General features: G+C 48.6%; 10 protein-coding genes across 10 annotated transcripts; 5 read left to right on the top strand and 5 right to left on the bottom strand.

Moving 5' to 3' along the window:
- Positions 1-85: 85 nt before the first annotated feature.
- N7455_011442 (post-initiation translation factor DPC29) lies at positions 86-1,149 on the top strand. Its single transcript, XM_040954466.2, has 2 exons — positions 86-363; positions 417-1,149. Exons 1-2 carry the CDS (start codon positions 114-116, stop codon positions 1,040-1,042), a joined length of 876 nt encoding a protein of 291 aa, XP_040815075.2. The 5' UTR covers positions 86-113; the 3' UTR covers positions 1,043-1,149.
- A 54-nt stretch (positions 1,150-1,203) lies between these two features.
- N7455_011441 (Mis6 domain protein) lies at positions 1,204-3,539 on the bottom strand (the record flags this gene model as incomplete). The annotated part of the gene is made up of 4 exons (XM_065606666.1): positions 1,204-2,280; positions 2,332-3,359; positions 3,423-3,473; positions 3,524-3,539. The coding sequence occupies 4 exons, from the start codon at positions 3,537-3,539 to the stop codon at positions 1,204-1,206; spliced, it is 2,172 nt and encodes a 723-aa protein (XP_065459832.1).
- Positions 3,540-4,147: 608 nt separating this feature from the next.
- On the bottom strand, positions 4,148-6,167 carry N7455_011440 (CLPTM1 family protein; the record flags this gene model as incomplete). The annotated part of the gene is made up of 3 exons (XM_040954385.2): positions 4,148-4,954; positions 5,018-6,076; positions 6,129-6,167. The coding sequence occupies 3 exons, from the start codon at positions 6,165-6,167 to the stop codon at positions 4,148-4,150; spliced, it is 1,905 nt and encodes a 634-aa protein (XP_040815061.2).
- Positions 6,168-6,380: 213 nt separating this feature from the next.
- On the top strand, positions 6,381-7,761 carry N7455_011439 (short chain dehydrogenase/reductase family protein; the record flags this gene model as incomplete). Its single annotated transcript, XM_040954350.2, has 5 exons — positions 6,381-6,652; positions 6,723-6,808; positions 6,863-7,027; positions 7,079-7,149; positions 7,213-7,761. The coding sequence occupies 5 exons, from the start codon at positions 6,381-6,383 to the stop codon at positions 7,759-7,761; spliced, it is 1,143 nt and encodes a 380-aa protein (XP_040815268.2).
- A 958-nt stretch (positions 7,762-8,719) lies between these two features.
- On the bottom strand, positions 8,720-10,934 carry N7455_011438 (uncharacterized protein; the record flags this gene model as incomplete). Its single annotated transcript, XM_040954305.2, has 4 exons — positions 8,720-10,024; positions 10,081-10,560; positions 10,629-10,806; positions 10,867-10,934. The coding sequence occupies 4 exons, from the start codon at positions 10,932-10,934 to the stop codon at positions 8,720-8,722; spliced, it is 2,031 nt and encodes a 676-aa protein (XP_040815067.2).
- Positions 10,935-10,995: 61 nt separating this feature from the next.
- On the top strand, positions 10,996-11,869 carry N7455_011437 (SNAP receptor SEC22; the record flags this gene model as incomplete). The annotated part of the gene is made up of 5 exons (XM_040954502.2): positions 10,996-11,029; positions 11,089-11,123; positions 11,174-11,283; positions 11,345-11,750; positions 11,807-11,869. 5 exons carry the CDS (start codon positions 10,996-10,998, stop codon positions 11,867-11,869), a joined length of 648 nt encoding a protein of 215 aa, XP_040815156.2.
- A 141-nt stretch (positions 11,870-12,010) lies between these two features.
- On the bottom strand, positions 12,011-13,191 carry N7455_011436 (Elongator subunit IKI1; the record flags this gene model as incomplete). The annotated part of the gene is made up of 3 exons (XM_040954394.2): positions 12,011-12,738; positions 12,793-12,949; positions 13,033-13,191. 3 exons carry the CDS (start codon positions 13,189-13,191, stop codon positions 12,011-12,013), a joined length of 1,044 nt encoding a protein of 347 aa, XP_040815163.2.
- A 1,432-nt stretch (positions 13,192-14,623) lies between these two features.
- N7455_011435 (DUF4246 domain-containing protein) lies at positions 14,624-16,589 on the top strand (the record flags this gene model as incomplete). Its single annotated transcript, XM_040954378.2, has 5 exons — positions 14,624-14,662; positions 14,712-14,788; positions 14,840-14,918; positions 14,975-15,943; positions 15,993-16,589. 5 exons carry the CDS (start codon positions 14,624-14,626, stop codon positions 16,587-16,589), a joined length of 1,761 nt encoding a protein of 586 aa, XP_040815256.2.
- A 265-nt stretch (positions 16,590-16,854) lies between these two features.
- N7455_011434 (putative MFS maltose permease) lies at positions 16,855-18,459 on the bottom strand (the record flags this gene model as incomplete). Its single annotated transcript, XM_040954299.2, has 1 exon — positions 16,855-18,459. The coding sequence occupies one exon, from the start codon at positions 18,457-18,459 to the stop codon at positions 16,855-16,857; it is 1,605 nt and encodes a 534-aa protein (XP_040815124.1).
- A 517-nt stretch (positions 18,460-18,976) lies between these two features.
- Positions 18,977-20,889, top strand: N7455_011433 (glycoside hydrolase family 13 protein; the record flags this gene model as incomplete). The annotated part of the gene is made up of 3 exons (XM_040954335.2): positions 18,977-19,054; positions 19,122-19,542; positions 19,601-20,889. The coding sequence occupies 3 exons, from the start codon at positions 18,977-18,979 to the stop codon at positions 20,887-20,889; spliced, it is 1,788 nt and encodes a 595-aa protein (XP_040815085.2).
- Between the last annotated feature and the right edge of the window lie 296 nt (positions 20,890-21,185).

Below are 21,185 nucleotides of genomic sequence, written 5' to 3'. Positions count from 1 at the left end.
AAGAAAAAAAAAGGGAAGTATTTAGTTCACCGTAGTTGCGTCAACCCCATGTTCACTCCTTATCGTGTGGCCTCACGCGGAGATCGGATAAACAGCCGCCCGAGGGAATCTTAATGGAGATCAGATCGTCGTCTACAATAGACGAAGGGAAAAGCATTATGGCTCTCAGGCTTAGCAGGCTGCTGCGGCAGCCCCGGTGGGTTGATTCTGCCTGTCATGAGTGTCGCTATTTCAGCACCTCCTCGGCCATCCTCTCCGGTCACAACAAATGGTCCACGATTAAGCATGACAAGGCCAGAAACGACAAGGCCAAAAGCAGGGAACGCCAAATAGTGGGAAAGGAGATTGCCAGTGCAACTCAGAGTACGTATGATAATTCAATTGTGCACATCTCAGATCCTAATACTTTATTCTAGTGTGGGGACCCGACACGAAGTACAACCCTCGTCTAGCCCTCGCGCTGTCGAATGCGAAACGAGCCTCCATCCCGAAAATCATCATCGAGGCAGCAATTGCTCGCGGACAAGGACTCAGTGTCTCGGGCCAGGCATTAGAATCCGTGACAATTGAGGCCATGCTGCCTGGTTCGGTGGCTGCGGTTGTGGAGTGTCAAACGGATCAGAAGGCGCGCGTGCTACAGGACGTTCGCTATATGATTAAAGACAATGGAGGAATCGTCACCCCGACTACATTCCTCTTTGAGAGGAAGGGGAGGGTTGTTATGGAGAAGAAAGATGATGCGAATGTAGACGACTACTTGGACCAGGCAATCGAAGCAGGAGCAGCGGATATCACCACCGATGACAAGGGTCGCCTCGTGGTCTTGACCGATCCGTCAGAGACGAAAACTGTCGGTGAGACATTTGCGAAACTATCTGGTCTCAGCATCGAGGAATTAGAGATCTTCTGGGATCCCAATAGGGATAGCATGGTCGAGGTAAAGGACGAGGAACAGGTGAAAGATCTTGAGGACCTCTTGAGTGCTCTGCGAGAAGATCCCAGTGTTCAAGATATATATCTGAACTCAGTGGAGAAGTTCTGACCTCTTTGACGCTATGCTGCGGTCAATCTGAAGCCGAGACTATCTCACATCGAGGGCCCAGTATGTACAAAATATGTATTATACAGATACCAAGCATTTAAACGGCGTTATGGGAACTTTCATTTCTAGGACTGGTATCAACTATCACCCGAATATTATTATTACTCTTTGCGCAAAGCCTTCATTGTGCTTCTCATCAGAATGCCAGTACCCCGGCATCCAATCGCATCCAACCAGTCCAGCATATGCACGCGGTACTCCTGCCATGTAATCTTAGCACCGCCGTCCTTCTCCAGTGCCTGTAGCACTTTCTGAGTGACCGGCTTTCTCAATTTCGGGCGGTGATCTGCAACCTGCTGGTCCTCTTCCAGGTCCGCAAAACAAGCTGCCGACAGGTTGCAGAATGCAGCGTGGTGGCTGAGAGAGAATATCGATGTAAGATTGATGTGGAATGCGCTTTCGCGGTCATAATGTCTGGCCGCCTCAGACAAGTCCTTGATATAGTTTGTCAGAGCAGTGGTAGTCGGTGCTGGGACGAGGCAGCCTAGCGCATTCGGGTCTTCAGTGTTAAGGGCACGGTTGCGCCATAGCACATTGCACATGTCCATAACATACCCGTTAAATCGGCCAACGAGATCTGTTCCATAGGCCGGAGAGTTCTGCGCTTGGAGGACTTGTGAATTTAGAGAGGCCTCGAATGCAGATTTGTAGACAGCCAAGATGGAGTTGAGGCTTGAGATCACAGCGACACTGGGTGTGAAGGCGAGTGTGTATACAGTTTGGGCATGCGGAAGTGTGAGGCGGAACCGGGCATCTTGAGGTGCGTGAGAAAAGAGTTCTGAAAGGGTTCTGTAGAAGTCGAGCACAGAGACTGTGGCTGGCTTGGACTTTTTATCTTCGTCCTCCACTGAGAACTCTAGAATCGAAGATGCTAGGAGCTCGGCGTGCACGATGATTTGACTCAGATGGACTGATTCTTCTGACGTATCTGACTCTGATCGAAGTTTCACGCCCCATTGGTTAATTAACGCTGAGTAGAAACCCAGCAACGCTGTTCTGGAACGAAGACTCTCGTCCAACACGGCTGATTCCAATGGTGACAATAATTCACTCCGGAGCGAGGCGAAAGGTTCGATTGGGATGTACTGGAGAAGTCGGAAGACGTGGTCACGATTATCCTTGCCATTCCATATTTGGAGATAAGACTTCAAAAAAAAACGTATCGAGGATGGGAGGTCCTAATGTTTTGTCAGTGTCTGATTTAACAGTGATCTATCCGAACAACTCACCTTCGTATAGGATACATATCCCACAACAAAATCCAACACATATGATAATGTCTCGGGTTCATCATCTTCATCCTCACGTAGAGTCTCCAACTTATCCTCCAGGAAACTTCTCAGCCATTCATTTAGACGATGATGTGCAAGTTCGGATTGGACCAGATGAAGATACTTCTGAGCCATTGCATCGCCCAAAGTTGAGATAATCTGGTTAGGTAATTCGATCTTGTCAAGCTTGTCGACAAAATGGCCAACGTCACGGAGCTCCTCTAAGGATGTATGCTTATGAGATACCCGTGAAGTTTGTAAAGTCGGAATAACCACTTCAATCCTACTTCTTTTCACAGTCCCGCGATGAACAACCTGGAAACTCGATCCCTGGCCGGCCTGTACTCTTTCCATATTTTGATCTTGAAGCACCTTCACATGGCTTGACCACTCGGGGTCTGGGTGTTTGAAGAAGAGGGCATTCCTTCTCGATCCTCCAAACTCACCGAGAATGATCTCAGGGTAATAATTCTTGAAAATCCTCAGAAGACTGATAAGCTCTTTGTCTTCACCGCCAGCAGTCTGAATCAATTCCATCAAGGCTTGAATCCGGAATGGCTTGACGTGTTTCCGTCTTGTGAGAAGCGAGAGAAGGTGACACAGTGGTTTCCGCAAACTAATCATGTCCAAATAGTTGAAAAGAACGGCATAAATTTTGGCGAGATGTGTCCTATCTTCGAAAAGATCATACGCAAGAATCAACCAGCGCAATAGCAGAGCCTGTGTGGCGGGGGTCGGTTTGTTCTTGCTAGGCCCAAGACAGCACACCACTTGAGTGACATTCTTGGACGCAATCCTCTCCTGGGGGTACAGGTTCTTGATCAGCGTTGTAACTGTGCCCTGATCCAAGTTATTTTTGGTGGTCAGAATCTTCAGGAGACGGGCCAGCACGGGTTGCGGAATGCCGCTCTCGTACGCGTTTGAAGCGATTGTTTTGGCTAGTAGACTCGCATCTGTATATCTCTGCTTGGGCGGAACAAATGCAACTGTCGGATCGTATTAGTAAATTTTTACAATCCATCTCAATTGAGAGAGCTTTTTGGCCATACCGGCTTCCAAGTGCTCGACCGCATCAAGCAGGCCGCTTGGTTGGTTGCTACCTGAAGAATTGTTAGCATCGTTCAATTGGAAGGAAACGAGTACAAGCTACCTGCATCAATATCCATCTACACAACTTTTATTCTAAAATTTCCCGCAATTGGTGTTGTGTCGAGAATGGTGGAGTGTAGGCTTTGGGATGGTGGTATTGGCGCGTAGTTGCGCGATGCCACGCTTCGTCTTCAATTGCGCCCGTTAAAGAAGCAACTCAGAAGCTTTGTCGAGTGCAATTCCGAGGATTTAAAGCCTAATGTGACCAAAGGTATGAATGTTTTTGGCGCAGCTCTAACGATAGTCGCATAGAAGAACGAGTGGGCGCGAAGATGCGAAAATGGCGTTAAACCCAATCGGGTAACCATCAACAACGGCTTCTACTGTACCTTGGTCTGTCATTATTGGTCTGATCATACTGTCATGTTATATCATATTACTTGGTCTCGTCTACTTTCATGATACTGGATAAGTAAGGCTCAGAATTCTAAAGTGATTTTCTTGAATCCTAATTAAAAGAATCGGAATTAAACATTGCTGGCTACAATATCGTAATAATTATGATCCGATGCTCACTAGCATCATGCCAAAAGTAGTGAAATCGAGTGATTCATTACATATGCAAAAGCGTTTATCACAGGTTCATCGGCCTATAGGCCGACAAGGCCCGCATCTAAAACGTTGTTCATTTCCTTTTGCGGGTAGACGGCTTGGAGGTAGCCTTGGAAGAGGATTGGGTAGCCACTTCCTCCTTCTTGTCACCCTCAATAGCAGGAGTAGGCTCCTCCTCCTCATCACTATCACCTCCCTGGCCGAACTCGTTGACGCGCTTGTAGTCAACCTTGTACTTCCAGCCCTGGTAGAGCCAGACGAAGAAGATGACATCGTCACGAAGAGTGGCCAGGCGGTGGAGCCAAGGCATCTTGACGGTGAAGGCGAAGAGATCGTCGATGAAGGTGTTCAGGAACTTGTAGGTCAACGCCTTTCCGGGCATGTGGGCAACAGACTTCAACCGGTAGTTGATGTAGAGACTGGGGACCATCATGAGGAAGCCGTAAGCGTAGACACTACCCACCAGGGTCTGGATAACGTAAGAGTACCACGACTTGTGGGTGTTGTAGACCAAGCTGTACGCGGCGTATGCGAGCAGAAGGGGAACAGCCAAAATGTACAGGTAGCGGAAGGCAATCTCATCGTACTCCTTGGTCTTTTCCTCGGTCTCGCTAAGCTTGTGCTTGTCCTCAAACACAATCACATATGGCAAGAACGACAACTTAGAGCTGGCTGGCGGCGGGCGCAAACGAACGTCGACGGTCTTGGTGATCTTCCAGAATTCCAGAAGAATACCAAATCCTTGACTGGCCAGAATCATCCAAGAGGTGTTATCACTGTTGTCCATGAGGTAGAGGAAGATGACAGCCTGCATGAAGACGTTTGCCAAGATTGTCCGAACTGAAGTACCAACAACGTCCTTCTTCTTGCGCCAGTGGGCCTAGAAGGTGAGAATATTAGCGATACTATACACCACATATTTCAATAGTGAGATATCACTTACAATATCGTTCTTGAAGGCCAAAGTTTCAAACAACATGTGGAAGACAGTGACCACACCCGTGGTGCAGAGAAGCCAAATGTTCGTATCCAAGAGAATCTCCTTCACCATCTCCCACTCGGTTCCATCTCCACCACCGGGAGGAGGCTTGCCGTAGGCAGCCTGGCGAGAACTTTGCTTCGAGCCTTCATCAACACTGCTGAGGATGTTGAACTTCCAGTTCGCCATGTTGTTGAGAGTGATATGCAACGGCACGGTCTCAACGGTAGAGTTCAACTCAGTCATGTGGGTCTTCAGTTGCCAAAAAGTGTTGACGAAAGCGATCGGGTAGTACCATCCATTTTTTCCACTGGCATCGCGTGCACCAGTCCGCTCCAGCTGCACATACTGGCGAACCGCGGGGTTCATCTGTGCCAGTTTCTGAGTTCCAGAGTCTGGGATCAGGGACAGGGTGAAGTTGGGGTGGTAGTATGACATTGTTGAAATTTCCGGGGTGTTATCTTCCTCCTGGTCTTGCTCATCCTCGGGGCCCGACAGAAGGTTCTTCAGCTTCTTGACCTTCTTCTTGGGAAGGTACTGGTTCAGAGGTCGGAGGAAGTGGACTGCATCAGCGGTGTTGTAGTCCTTAGCGGCGGGGTCCAACGGGTATCCGGCGCGAGCCAAAAAGAAGTGAGCCCAGAGAGTTCCATTCTGTTGGACCTGCTTTGGGACCTTGATGGTGGTGTCAATTTCGCGAGTATCACTGTAGTTTCCAATGGTAAAGTTCTTCTCGTCCACCACAAGAACACCGTCCGGCGACTTGAAGTTGGGCACAATGATAGAGGGGGTTACATAAACACTGAGATCGACAGCGCTGTCGGAGGGCCAGATCGGGGCGATAACCTCGGGGAGAGCACTGCGCTCGGCGACTTCACTGGGATCGGGGCGATCGGCAAAAGCGGGGATGCCACCGGAATTCACGCTGGGAGTGTCTGCTTTGTCCTTACTTCCCATATACTGGTTGATAGCAAACTGGGCCACCAAGAAGACTGCAAGACCCTGAAGGGCACCCTTGAAGCCCGACTAAAGGGGGTCAGTGAATTCAACACAACAACACTAAATCAGCGACACATACGTTGGACTCCTCCTGTCTGCGTGGCCTCTGTTCCGACATGATGGATGAGGAAAAGAAGAGAGGAAGCCAAAAGGACAGCAAACGTGGGCGATTAGCACGCGATTAGATCGAGGCCCGGGAACTTGCGCGGTCTTGGCATTTGTCTTCCGACCCTCCGGGCATCTTCCATTCTTTATACTTGTTTGCTATTAAGCCGCTTTGAAATTGCAATCGCGTGATGGATAGCGCGTCCAGCTGTTGGCGTTGACCCTCATGGACAATAACCCCCCTTTTGATGCCCGCGCGCAATTCCCGTCGCATAATGAGCCTCGAGTATGGCTGATCACCGCGGGGGATTCGCCTATTGGCCTCTCAGTCGCGCGGCAGGTCCTTGCGCATGGAGATTATGCATTTCTTGGACTAGCACATTCAGCTTTGGAACGCGATGAACGTCGCCGTGATGAATTTGATGCTTTTCTCGCCGAAGTGGAGCATCACGGTGATGGCTGGGCACAGCGCATGAAGACAGTTCCGCTAGATATCCGGTGCGTTACATCTAGGCAGTCAAGTTAATCATGAATCTTGATCATAATGACTGATGGTTTCCCGACACAGAATGATGGGGCAGTGCCAGGCAGTTGTGGCAAATGCAGTCGCAACATTCGGAAGAGTAGACATACTTCTATGCTGTACAAGTCAAGGTGACCCACCCTTCTTGGAGGCGCCCTTGAACAATACACTGACCTTCTCCTAAGCCCTTATTGGAACAGTTGAGGAACTTTCCGCTTCAACTCAAACTATGAATCTCGTACGCGATCAATTCGAGGTCAACTATTTCGGCCCCCTCAATATCATCAAGGCCACGCTCCCCCATATGAGGAAGGAACGAGCAGGGCATGTGATGATAATATCAGGGATCAGTAAGAAACATATCTCTCCCAGTGCTTGAATATTTGTCTAACGATATACAGCGGCCCATATCGGTACACCTGGATTAGGAATGTACTGCGCAGCAGGCTGGGCCCTTGAAGGATTCTGTGATGTCAGTCTTTTTATGCGCATCTGACTAAATGATTCCCATTGCAAAAACTAACGAGCTTTTCAGAGTCTGGCTTATGAAATTGCCCCATTCAACGTCAAACTCACCATCTTCCAATGCAGCATCGAAATTGGCATCCTCACCAACCTAGTAACCAGCGTCCCTCCAATCTTCCCGGCCTATTCACCCGCCAACAATCAAGCCCCTCTGTTCCGCGGGATCCTAAATCATCTTGTCCCCCAACTTCCCGACGCATCTATCTCATCTGACAGCCCAGTCACACCCAGTCGAGCAAATGATGAAAACGCCCGAGTCAGCTCCCTTGAAAATGGACCATTCTCCGCTCCGGAGGTTGTTTCCATGCACCCACCGTTAAGCTCGGCACATCTCGAAGTGCTGGTCTCTGAAACAGTCTATGCAATCACATCAATTGGTGGCCATGAAAACCCCCCTTCGCGACACATTGTTGGACAAGAAGGTGTTGCGAGTGTCAAGGAGAAGCTCAAGACTGTGAGTGAAGAGCTTGAAGACTTTATACAGGCCAGCTTTGCTGTTGATGTTGCTGCGGATTCGGATCCTATGCCAGCGATTTCTGGAATGAACGAAGGGCCTTAGTTTAGAGTACCAGCAATTATATATATCACTCCAACCCCCAAGAGTCTACCCTGTTTTTAACAATGCTCACTAGTCCTACCGTGCCATTCCACGGGTTAGACTAGGAAAGGCGAGAAAGATTCTGCGGAAGTAGGAAGAGTTGAAGGGGCAATGGAGCTTGGTAGATATAGTTGCGCCGTCCACAAATCTCTATTCCGTAAATGGGCGTCATGAGTGAGGTACTCCCTGGCTAGCTACAGGTTAAGAGAAACTGTATACCCACCATATATATTTCGGAATTATTCTTTAAATCCAACCTTTTTAACTTTTATAACTTCCCAATCCCCGACTCTGTATTCCGTATATTTCGTGGTTCCTCTTAGGCCCGAGGGTTTGGTATGAAAATCGGGGTCTCACCCAAGTTTCTAAATTTCTAAATCTATGCAACTCCGTCACTAATCTAGTACCTGTTGCCCGCTCATGGCATGAATTTTGGACAGCGAGGATGTAACTTGTAATCATAATCTTGGTTGAATATCCCAGAAACAATGCATGGATGTTTCGATATAGGGTCTACATATATGATTTAATTTACCTCAATTACGACAAAACAGTAACATAGAAGATCTGTGTAGGCGAAATGAAGCTTTAGGAAAAGGTGGTACTTCTCTCGTCCAGTAAGACGCACTCAACACTTGGATCCTCCTTCGGTTGACCATGGACTTTTGGGAGTTCTGATACAGTCCGTTTGCAAGTGTGATCAGAATACACTCCTTTGCATTCATGATAGACTCCTATTTGGTACTTTATCTGTAGGATATTACTAGACCTTGGGGGCTCAATTGTTCATTGCAAGCTAGCTAAACTGGTCACGTATGGACCGTTCTCAATTGTGATCTTCACATGGTATCAAGGGTAGTGTAGGTGAAAATCAAATGGTATGGTGTATCGCTATTTTTGTGCTAGAAGTGAAAGGCGGCTACTTAAGTTGTCCTTGCTGGAGGAACCAAGCCTCTCGCACATCAAAGAGGCTGCCCATGTCCTGGTTATTTCGGTAGCACCGGATTTCCTTCCAGGCATTCGCTGTACGGCCGTTCGGCATGCGGCCATCGATTTGTAGGATCTTATGGACGAGTGCTTGGGGCGAGGAGAGATTGGGAACAATGATCTCATCTGGCTCATTGGTAGTAGCTTGAGATGGTGTTGGGACTAGATCGTTCTGTGGTTCAGTACTTGGGGGTTTAGTGATTTTGTCCTGCCCAGCCTCAACGGGTGGCTCAACGGGTGGCTCAATGGGTGACTCAACAGGAGCCTCAACGGGGGCCTCAACGCTGTCCGTAGGTGTATCGAACTGAGCTGTGGATAATTCCAATGATTTCGCTTTATCGCTTTTGCCATTGGTATCGGCAATGGATGACTCCTCCACTGACGCAGATAACTCTGGATCAAGAATCTCTGGCGACTCATGGGTTGAAGAAAGCACAGACAAAGGGGATTCTGGCTGCGAGGGCTTTGGGTCGGAGGGTGCCGCAGTAGCAGCTTTGCAGTTTTCTTCAATTTGTGCAGTCACGATGTCCATGAAGGAAACAGGAGCAGTTGTGCTCTGTTCATCGCGCTGGGACACTTCTATTTCCCGAGAGACCTCCGGTTCTCGGGGTGGCTCTGGTTCGGGTTGCTTTCGTGATTTCTTAGGTGGTCGTCCTCGCTTGCGTTTCATTGGGGGCTGAGGTTTGGGCTCAGGAATTGTGCGCTTAGGTTTTTGTTTTCGCGTACCACCGGGGCTAAAAATAACAACGCTGAATGGGGTTTCTTGTTGGGTCGCTTCGTCATCTGAAGGTGGAATGACTGGCTGTGCGACGGTGTCGATATTCATCTCATCAGTGGAAGATGTAGGAATCTCACGTGGTGCTTGGTCATTGTCAAGCTTCATTTCGTCGACATTGGAAGAAGCAGGGGTATCCCGTGGCGCTTGGTCGATTCCAAGATTCATCTCGTCACTAGAAGGTGGAGGAATCTCTTGTGGCGCCTGATCGGTATCAAGCTTCATCTCCTCGCCATTGGAGGTTGCATTGGTGAGCTGTGATTCTGGGTCCTCATATTTCAATTGTTTATCATTCCAGGATGATATTACTGGCTCTGGCTGTGTGTCGAAATCGACTTTCACATCTTCCTTTCCCTTCTCTGGCGTCGAAACTGGCTCTGCTTGGTCGAAATTGCTACGAAGAAAGACTCGTTCACCACGTGGAATAGCAAAAGTCAATTTCACCCCATCACGGCCAAGAACCTGTAGCTGTCAGTAAATGGCGAAGCTATATGCAGAGTGGATAGATCTTTACACACCTTGACTTCCTTTTCGATGACGATCCTGCCGGGCCCTCGACCGTAGACATAGTAGAATTTCCAGATGTCGCCCAGCTGGATGACATCTTCATTGATAAGAGTTCCCATCTTCACACGCGCACTTTCTCCAGCAGCTGCATTCCAGACGACCTTCTGCTTCTGCCCCCAGAACTGCTCATATTCGCGCTCTTTGAAGTCATCAAAGTCGCCGTTTTCGCGCTGCTCCCTGGCTTCCTGCGCCTGGCGTAGCCATTCGGGGTCGTAGCGGCCGTTTTGGAGGTCGAGCTGGAACTGTCGAACGCCGTCGCGCCAGTTGTTTGAATAGCGGATAAAAGAGTCGGGGATGGGTTGTATCTTTGCATCCGGGTCATCTGATGCAGCTTGTGCTTCTGGATGAACATCTGGGGGGAGTAGAGCGAGGATTTCACGCTTATCGCTTTCCTCCAGGGAATTCCATGCTTCAGGTCGTGCCAACAGTTTCTATATGTTTTGAGCTTATTATTAGCTTGGATAATCTGGTATCGCATTTGTGAAGGATTGGTTCATACCACTAGGTCCAAGTCAATGAGGAGGGACTTGTCGCTCGTCAATAGCTGCTCCTCGCTCCATTTCCCTCTAGCGGCAGGCCTTCTTGGGGTTCTAGCTCGTGAGCTCCTTTCGGATTTCGGGGTCGACATGGCGAGACCCGAATGTTCTGCTACATTGGCAGAACTAGCAGCAGCACGACTAGGACATTATTATAATACGTCAGTAAAAAGAGAGTTAAAAAGCAAATGCGGAGCTTACCCCGAACGTCGTGGTTCTGCCGCACGGGACTTGGCTACCGCCTTCGTGCGTCTCTTCCTCGGAGCCATTCTCACGGCAAAACAAAGGAGAGAGCGCTGTCCTTCAGAACAAGAAAGCAACGTTTTCAGGATGGTCAGGTCCACGCAGATTGCAAGGCTCGATGGTGAGAAACTCTCTGGGGAGATTGTGAGGAGGTGGAGTGCTGATGTCAAAGTGAAATAGGTCTTATGCTGGCCGCTTCGGTCGACGACGAGCAGGTACGTGACAAAGATTATTTAAGCTGGCCGTGAGCTTACAACCTCTGTAGGCTGAATCAGAGCTCTCTGAGGTTAAGGGTCAGGCTAAAATGATATTTCGGCGCTTGAATCGCAATTCCGCACCCCAAGCCAGTATTGAGTCTGGCCAATACAGTCTACAGTAAGTTACACCCACCAGTTAACAAACATTATCAATGGGCAATTTCTCACATGGCTTGCAGCTACACAATCCAAGATGATATCTGCTTCCTTTGCATTTGCGACAAATCCTACCCCCGCAAACTCGCATTCACCTATCTCGCTGATCTGGCCTCCGAATTCACGACTACCTATACCTCCTCACAATATCTCTCACCCACCCTCCGTCCATATGCTTTTGTCGAGTTTGATACCTTTATTCAGCGCACAAAGAAACTGTACCAAGACAGTCGTGCAACCCAGAACCTCGACAAGCTGAACGATGAGCTCCGTGATGTCACCAAGGTTATGACGAAGAACATCGAGGACCTCTTGTACCGAGGCGATAGCTTGGAGCGGATGGGTGAACTGTCAGGGCGACTGCGCGAGGACAGTAAGAAGTACAGAAAGGCGGCTGTACGCATCAACTGGGAATTGTTGCTGAAGCAGGTGGGTCTATACTTTGTGCTAGATTTCCCCTGACCGATTGGCTAACCATCTCACAGTACGGACCTTTCGCTGGCGTCGGGCTTGTCATTTGCATTCTTCTTTTCTGGCGATTCTTCTAATTCCTTGCTCTCCGTGGCCATGCTCATAGGCCTCGCTGTATGAATGTACGCATAGTTAATACCTCGGTGATTGCGGGTTACAATCCGCCGATTCTAGAATAAGGAGAATTGCGTGTGAACATGTATCGTATTTTATGATGTCTAAATCTCATCCTCTTCTTCGTCGAAATCGTCTTCTTCTCCCATGTCGTAAAGAATCCGGCCTCCCTCGCCTGGGCCATCGTTATGCTGGGCGTCAAAGTATGGCAACACCACACCTTCTCTTTCGCGCCTCTGTCGGTCAGTGAGACCCAGCTCGAAGGTTGATGTCGGCTCCTCATCTCCGGCGCCTGGATCTCGCTCCATGGGAGGGTTGTACAAAACATTATCGTCAAGCAACGTCACGATCTCTTTCAGATGCTGTGGCGAATACCGCGATGCAGGCGGGAGGATATACCATTCCAGTACACCACGACCACTCTTCCGTCTGTGCTCTAGCTCAATGACAATCCCCTCAGCTTTGCCGGTGCCGGCCAATCTGTCCAATCGGCCGAGGAGAACTCCTTCTTGCTCTTCCTCAAGCCCGAATACTGGAGGGGCCAGACTGCGGTCGCGAGCAGCCTTTTGTGCTAGGACATGAGAGAATGAATGGAGTGTGATGATGCTCGTAGCAAGGTATGTCAATAGAGAAATAGGTGGTGGTGAATAGGGACTTTGCTGTGGAAGTTCGGGGACATCTTGGTGATATGTCACCACGAGTGATGCATCAACCTTAGCCGATGGCGACGAGGGAGCAATAAGCGAGCCAAGGAAGGAGGGCAGGTGGAACCCAGGATCAACTCTTTTTGAGTTGAGAAGAGGGTTAATTGAATCAATGAGGATAAGACGCCCTATAAAGGCAGTAAGTATTAATATCACAAGCGGGGTAAATGCACAATGCTTACTGCGTGAGGGGTTGGAAGCTGCGACAGACTGATAAGCTGCGCTCACTTCTTTAACTATATCGGCAGGGCTCTTGCGGCGTGTTGATACAAAAGCATCGACTCCCTCGGGTTGCTTCAGGGTTTCGAAAGCGATGAGCGTGACATGGACTTTGGACAGCTGTCGAACTAGTCAGCATGGCTGTTTATCCGCGTGAATAGCAACGCAGGTGTCGCTTATCGTAAGATTATAAGTCAATATACCTTTGCACGTCTAATATATTCTTTCAGGAGTGGCGTAGCCGGCTGCTCCAAGGAGTCCAACACAAGTGTGAGGGGCGACGCAGTGTCACGCAAACTCAGGAGTTTTGAAATCAGGAGCAAATTGTGCGTCCGCCTGTGTGAAAGGTTGATAGGCGCCATCCTTTTTTGATATTAGATATTGTTCTCGCCCAATTGCTTTCTGGAGACGCAGGGTGAAGACCACACAGGAAGTGGGGTTGCGCTGCGAAAATTTCGTGGTGGGATTTAAAGTTGGGGCTCGACGGGCCGGCCCGTGGGCTGCAGCACTTCACCTGGGCAACCTTTGCCCTTCCTATTATCTTTATCGACATTTCTGGGTTGTTGGGTCAGTCTGTGTGTGGATATTATAGATCTATTGTATCAAGTCCTTCGGAGTTTTTCCCTCTTGAAGTAGTAATCACCTATAAGCTTTGGTTGTTCCATAGATTTCCCCATGGAAGCTGAAGAGGTGAAGGAATATGTAGTGTTTAAGATATAGAAACACGTCAAATTTCTGGCATCAACAAGCACTTCCATGTAATAAAATTGAGCGTAGAAGACCTTAACGTTGTTTGGGATACTAATCTCCTATTCTTATTATCATACCCTCTTCATTAGTGAGATAGCAAACAACCATCAATACAGCCAGGGTGAACGCCTGACAATCTATACAGCTGTTAGGAGCTATCAAGTATAATAGATAGATAAATACTGAATCCATGTGGGACATAGAAATATTTGGAGAGAACATTTGCTAGTAAAAGAAGCCGCTGCTCTGGTTCTGTTCACCCCTTTTTTAGGGATCCGGAATATTGAGATCTCAGATCATAATTAAATGTCGAATACTAAGTCCAAATACATGGTAGAAACCAGATATTATACACGAAGTCAGGTGATTTCATGTACTCGGTTTACCATACAAAGGTGCATATTACAGTTAGTCATCGTTACCGCACAGAATTGCGGGTTTTTGTCATTTTAGTTAGAGTTCTTCATATATGCCATTTTTACCCATACATTGCAATACAGACAGATTTCTGTCATTAAACCATCGTTACTTGTGTGATAGATTGGCAGCGAATACTTGATTTTGCTGGATTGTTCCCGTTAGTCCCGAGGAATACATATCCGAGAATGAACAAGCGAGAACGAATATCTCCAAGGAAATTGAAACTAGAATCGAAGGAGGCATTTTTTCTCGTCATATATATGACGGATTGTGATGGGTATTACTTCTAAGATACTCTCTGCAAGCACCACTGTCACACCTGATGTTGCCTTTTCTGACCACACGAGTTTATCCCCGGAACCGAGTATACATTTCGTTCGCAATTTATTTGAAAGAAAATCATAAAACATTCATTGTTTTGGAGCCTCGGCTGCCTATACCAATTTCCAGGCAGCTCCGCCCAAAGCGGACTTAGCGCCTTATCTGCCTGGAACTAACCCGTTTCTGCCTGGACTCCGCCAAGATTGCGCGAGTACAAAAACCTCCCGTGGACAGGAATGATTGAATATTATTATCCCAGTGTCCTACGTCAATATGTCTTTAATTTCCAATCCGCAGCTTCAAATGCCAGGGTTCAATGTGAAGTTGGACTGCCAGCCCGATGTGAGAATCTGTATCTTCTTTCCACACATGCCATTTGCTAAGAAACCAGAAAAACGTGGTGTACACCGGCGATCGCGGCTTTCATAATGCATTGGATGATAATGCGCTCGAAGAAGACTGCTTCGAGTATGTTTCAATTGTACTACGAGCGGGATCCCGAGTTGACCTTGCTTTCAGGGACTTAGTGACTCATCGAGAAGTTCTGATGATGCGAGTGATGAACACCATTACCGATAAGCCCCAATGGGATCAGAAGGTGTGTCTGGGCTTGCATATATGTCAGCTTCCATGTTTGTTTCTAACCTCCTACAGGTCTTTGATGATGATATCACGACGAAATGGCGCGACGAGATTGCCCAAAGTGGTCAAGATGTGACTCCCACGATGATGAACTGGATCATTAAGGAACTTCAATGGAAAGCCAGCATTCTTAAAGAGACGGGCTACGTCCGCGTCTTTGATGTGGGCGTGATAAAGTCTGATACTGCCGTGTCGAAAGAGATACAACAATCACTGAAAGAGGCAGTAAAACCTCTCGAGGATATACCGGAGAAAGACTACCACCCCGGGTCTGATAACAAAGTGGTTGATCTAGTACATCCCTCAATGTTTCCCGTGATCTACGGCCAAACTCGCGTGCTTCCGGACAGAGCCATTGGCCTTAATGACTGCCTAGCAAGCGTTGGACAAGGAGATCTTGTCCCTGTTCCTTTGAGTGAAAATTGTGGCCCACTCTTGTATATCCAACATAACTATGACTCCAATGACTATGACTCCGATGAGCAAGTCCGTGTCTTCAGCGACAAGTTTCAATGGCTCCCGTGCGATGTGGAACTCGGCGATGATGGCAGCTGTCGAATCGTGTCATACATCAATAACGCCCACCCTGTTCACCATAAGCCTCTCTATGAGGCCGTTGAGAAAATTATCGCTCAGGCAATCCCACTCTGGAACCGCAGCCTGTCCAAATTCATCGTTCCAAGAATCGAGTACAGCCAGGTCGAATATGGTGAGCATGCAGACCCTAAGCCTGTTCAGCCGGAGGGGGATGATTACGACAGAAGTGCGTTCTGGGAACGATATGAACAGTGGGAGAGTACCCGTCCTATTATTCCTCCTGAGCCAGCCAGCTTTGAACCTCGGAAAGAAATGTATAGTGCTGATCTACGCGAGCAATTCCCCGACAAGAAGTTGCAGATCATCGTGAAGCTGGCGAACATTGAATTGAGCCCGGACAACCCCGAGTACGAAGGAGGCTCTTGGCACATTGAGGGACAGTTGGTAAGAGTTTTGCAGCCTTTGGTTAACTGTATATTCTAACTTTGAACAGAACGAGCGCATCTGCGCTACCGCAATCTACTACTATGACAGTGAAAATATAACCGATAACACTTTGGCATTTCGTCAACGCGGTATGATGGACATGCTAGAGATTTTATACCCCCAAGGGCAGTTCAAATTCTTACAGGATGTCTTTGGCTTTGGCGACGATATCGACGGCAATGGGACCAATCGCGATATCACACAGGACCTTGGGGCTGTCGCTTGCAAAGAAGGTCGGCTACTCACCTTCCCGAACACCGTCCAACATTGCGTTTCCCCATTCTCGCTAGTCGACCCGTCTAAGTCCGGTCATCGTAAGATTCTCGCGCTATTCTTAGTTGATCCCCATCGTCGGATTATCTCCTCGGCCAATGTACCTCCGCAGCAGGAGGATTGGGGTCACGAGAGGCAGAATGCTGTGAATCAGGCTTTGGCAAGTCTGCCAGTGGAGCTGCAGAATATCGTTCAAAATGACTTGGGGCCTATGATGACCCTGGAGAAGGCCAAAGAGTACCGATTGGAGCTCATGAAAGAGCGTGGGTACAGATCGGGAAAACATAATGAGAACTTTCAGGCTGGTGATTTCGGTTTGTGTGAGCATTAAATACGAACTCCGATAGCCTAACTGACTCCGGCTCGTGGCTACTTTTATCAGTTTACCCACGTAATATTATTCAAATTGTTATTAACGTTACCTAGTTCTGATTGTGAAATGAGTATTGTGCGACTTGCAGTCTGTTTTAGATTCTCAAGTTTAAAGTGGCATAAGACGGAAGAAAAAAGTCAATTCAAAGGTTCAAATTTGTTATCTGGTGGGTATTTATCATGATTTTATCCTAAGATGCACACGAAGGGGCATCGCTGAACTATCAATCTTTATCCGCATGTGCCTCGTGCACCTCCGTCGCCTCTCCCTCATACGGATCAACGACAGTAGTCGCGAATTTCCTTGCTGGAACTCCGCGCTCAAAGAGCAAATCCAGTTCCTCATATGTGCGGCCCTTCGGCTCGGGGAGCCGGAAGAATGCCCAGACCAGGGAGGCTAGACACGTACCAGCCCAGAAATAGGCACACCGAGCACCCCAATCCCAGGCTGTGGAGTTGAGCTGGTAGTTGGTAAGAACATTGACGACAATGTTACTGATGTTGTATAGACAGCGGGCAAGGACGATAGTCTTAGCCTTGAGACGGGTGGAGGATAGTTCTGAGACGAGCGAGTATGTGACAGGGCCAACGCTGATGTCATAGCAGAATGTGAAAATGATGAGCATCACGCCGATTGCCCATTTGGCTGCATTGTTGTCTCCTGGGGCAAAGGATAGAGATCCTGTGATGACCAGAAGGACGAAAAGACTAGCGAGACCGGAGATATGGATAGTTCGTCGGCCCGCGTAGGACATCAGGAACCATGAGCCTATTGTACCCAAAACGCCGAGACCATATTGCCCCAGGGACAAGTTGAACGATTGAACGGTGGGTAGGCCCGCTTGAACACAGAAGTAGGCAAAATAACCCATCAGGTTCTGGCCACATAGCGTCTGCACTAACCAGACAAGACAAACTACCTCAGTACGACGAAGATTTGTTCCCTTGAAGCAATCCCAATATGTGGTCCCGCTAGAAAGAGATTTCTCCAACTCGTTGGTGTGTTGAATCATAGCAATCGTCTCTTCCGGGTCAAAGTTGGGGTCATTGGATGACGTCAACCGTTGCAACGCTCGTCGAGCTCCTTCCACATTACCCTGACGAACATGCCACCAAGGGGACTCAGGTGCGAAAAGACAACCGATCATGATTGGGATTGGCCACACCCATTGCACACCAAAAGGAATGCGCCAGGCCCATTGGTCATCGCGAGAAATGGAACCACGGTTGACACCAATGGCCACAAACTGCCCAAATACCCAGCACATGTTGATGAAAGTTGTCAGGTAAGGTCGAAGGACTACCGGACAGACCTCGGAGGCGTATGCGGCTGGCAAGGTCTGGAAGATACCCCAAGGGATACCGGCCAGAATCTCGGCAGCTAGCAACATCTGAACGTTGACCGCGAAGAAAAACAGAAAAATGACCGCTGTGATGGTGGCCAAGGCACAGACCATGGTCTTGCGATACCCCAGGCGTTCAGAGACCAAACCATTGATGAGAAGTCCAATGACTTCACCGCAACGGGCACCATTGGAAAGGCCGGATTGCCAGGATGCTGGAACAGCCCATTTCCCCGAGGCAGTTTGTTCTCCGAACTTTTGGTTGAACGCAGGTGATGCGTACATTGAACTCAGCAATGCAAGGTCATACCCTTCCATGATCAGAGTCGACGAAAGGAGGACTGACCAGCCGACAGCTTTCGGGTATAGCCGCAAAGCCTGCCATAGGGTCATGGACTGCTCCTTTCTGGCTGCCTGTCTACCCTCTGCAAGGACGGGGGAGACTTTGCCGTCCATTCTCGCGGATGCGTCGCCCATCGAGGCCATTGAACAACTGCGCTGTGGTTTCGAATCTTGGTGGGCCCGTTGGATATCGGACGCTAAACAAGGAGTTTGGAACAATAGGTGTTTTCGTCAAGGCCTGGTAAGAGTCAAAGGCTGGTAATATCCCGATATTTCAGGCATTATCAAAGCCGATAGACCACGGGGCGATGCGTCATTTATACAGAAACCCCCAGAGAAAAGAAATGTACGCATAGTTCAGTTCACGCGCATCGCTGATCCGGGGGAAGTGCACATGGTCTGTTGCTCGCTTCCGAGGATTTGGAGAAAACTGGGGAAGCCGAAGTGTGGAGGGCTAACCGTAGCCAATCATCGTGCCGGAAAGGAGTCATTCGGCGGCAAGTCGGTCGTTAGTCGGAGATGCAGCATCCCGTCGGAGGCTTGGCGGGTATGCAGGGTTCCTGAAGACACCCCCGCGTTTGCCCAGGCCGAGTTGGTGCCGAGCTATGATAAAAAGATATAAGAGGGGTGTTGGGATGGAAAATAGAGGTGTCAAGCCACCATGTCACCGCACGCGACGCAGGATACAGCCGTTCCTACGGGGACCAATAACTGGTGGAAAGAAGCCACTGTCTACCAGGTTAGTCGCCACAACATTCAGGCATTCCCGAAAACATAAAATTGACGTTGTCTTCTCGAGTTGAAAGGTATACCCGGCTTCCTTCTATGACTCCAACGGTGATGGCTGGGGCGATATCCCGGGCGTTGTCAAAAAGGTCGATTACCTCCAGTCGCTAGGAGTTGATGTCGTGTGGCTATCGCCGATGTATGACTCGCCCATGCACGATATGGGCTATGACATATCCGACTACGAAAATGTGCTCCCTGCTTATGGAACCGTACAAGACGTGGAGAACCTTGTGGAAGCTTGTCACTCGCGAGGCATGAAATTGATCCTAGATCTAGTCGTCAATCACTCCAGTGATCAGCATGCTTGGTTCCAGGAAAGTCGGAGTAGCAAGGACAATGACAAGCGCGATTGGTACTTCTGGCGTCCTCCTCGATATGATGAGGCGGGAAATCGGATGCCTCCAAGTAATTATCGCGGTTATTTTGCAGGAAGCACATGTGAGTCGAAATATTCAAAAATACCCGATATCTATGAACTAACAAAGCTTTTACGTAGGGACCTGGGACGAGAAAACGGAAGAGTATTACCTGCACCTTTACGCCAAAGAACAACCCGATCTCAACTGGGATAACAAGGCCACGCGCGAGGCTATCTACAACAGTGCGGTTCGATTCTGGCTAGACAAAGGTGTCGACGGTTTCCGAGTGGACACAGTGAACAAGTACAGCAAGCACACAAACTTCCCAGACGCCCCAATCACAGATCCAAAAAGTTACATCCAGCCCGCCATTGGAATGTGGTGTAACGGCCCTCGGATTCACGAGTTCCTGCGCGAAATGTATGATGAGTCATTTGCTCCGTACGGGGATGTCATGACTGTGGGCGAACTGGCCAATACACCCGATCCTAAGAATGTCCTCGAATATGTGGGAGCGTCAGCCAAGGAGCTGAGTATGGTCTTCCACTTGGACATTGGCCATATTGGCATGGGACCCAGCCTGGAGGAGAAGTACATTTTTACGCCGTGGAAGTTGACAAAGATGAAATCAATTGTGGAGAAGTGGCAGACTTTCATTGAGGGAACGGATGGCTGGACCACCGCTTTCTGTGAAAATCACGACAACGGACGCTCTGTCTCGCGGTTTGGATCAGATGCACCTGAGTTCCGGGAGATCTCTGCCAAAATGCTGGCTCTGATGATGGTTACCATGACTGGGACTCTGTTCATCTATCAGGGACAGGAGATTGGTATGATCAATGCACCACGCGAGTGGCCCATTGAGGAATACAAGGATATTGAAGGATTAGGATATTACCGAGAAGCAGAGCAACGCAGTGCGAGTGGCGCCGATCCTACTCGCAAAGAGCACATTATGGATGGTCTCCGAATTCTGGCTCGCGATCATTCCAGGCTGCCGATGCAGTGGGATGACTCGGAACATGCTGGGTTTACTACCGGGAAACCGTGGATGCGAGCTCATGATCTTTATGGTGAGATTAATGTAAAGAAGCAGGAGAATGATGCATCAAGTGTGTTGTCTTTCTGGAAAGATGTTCTGCGTCTGAGGAAAGAGTACCGGGAGCTGTTTATTCACGGTGCATTTGAAGTGCTTGACTACGAGAATCAAGAGACGTTTTGCTTTGTGAAGTCGAGAGATGATGAACGAGCATTAATCATTTTGAACTTCACTGATAGACCACAGCCATTCACACAGGCTGAGAAAACCGCGGGCATGAAGTTGCTTGTGGGCAACTATTGCAATTCATCGCTGGAAACCCTGAAGCCCTTCGAAGGACGCGTCTATGTTTTGAAATACCAATCAGTGATATATGAATTACTATGACTACTGGTTGAAATGTAACTTTCTATGATGATATTCTACATAGGACGTCCTCTTGCAGCTAGCCACAATATTTCCTCATGTCGGTAGTTTCTTAGCAATGCACAGGTTGTAGTCTATTAGGAACCCCCAGTTTTCTTCTCATCTTATAAAAATAAAAAGCCTGCAAAGAGGTGACTATAAATAGAAAATAGCCACACTGGATTCAGGATGGACAACAATATTTGGGGGCCAAAACAGGGTGTTCAGGCCTGACAAATAAGGCCAGCGAATTCCATTTCTTCCGGCTTCTTCCCGAC

The sequence above is a fragment of the Penicillium solitum genome, assembly GCF_028829755.1.
Source record: "Penicillium solitum strain IBT 25940 chromosome Unknown utg000009l_segment0_segment0, whole genome shotgun sequence".
Classification (NCBI taxonomy): domain Eukaryota; kingdom Fungi; phylum Ascomycota; class Eurotiomycetes; order Eurotiales; family Aspergillaceae; genus Penicillium; species Penicillium solitum.
The sequence above is the reverse complement of the archived record's forward strand: the minus strand, read 5'-3'. Positions and strand labels throughout refer to the sequence as shown.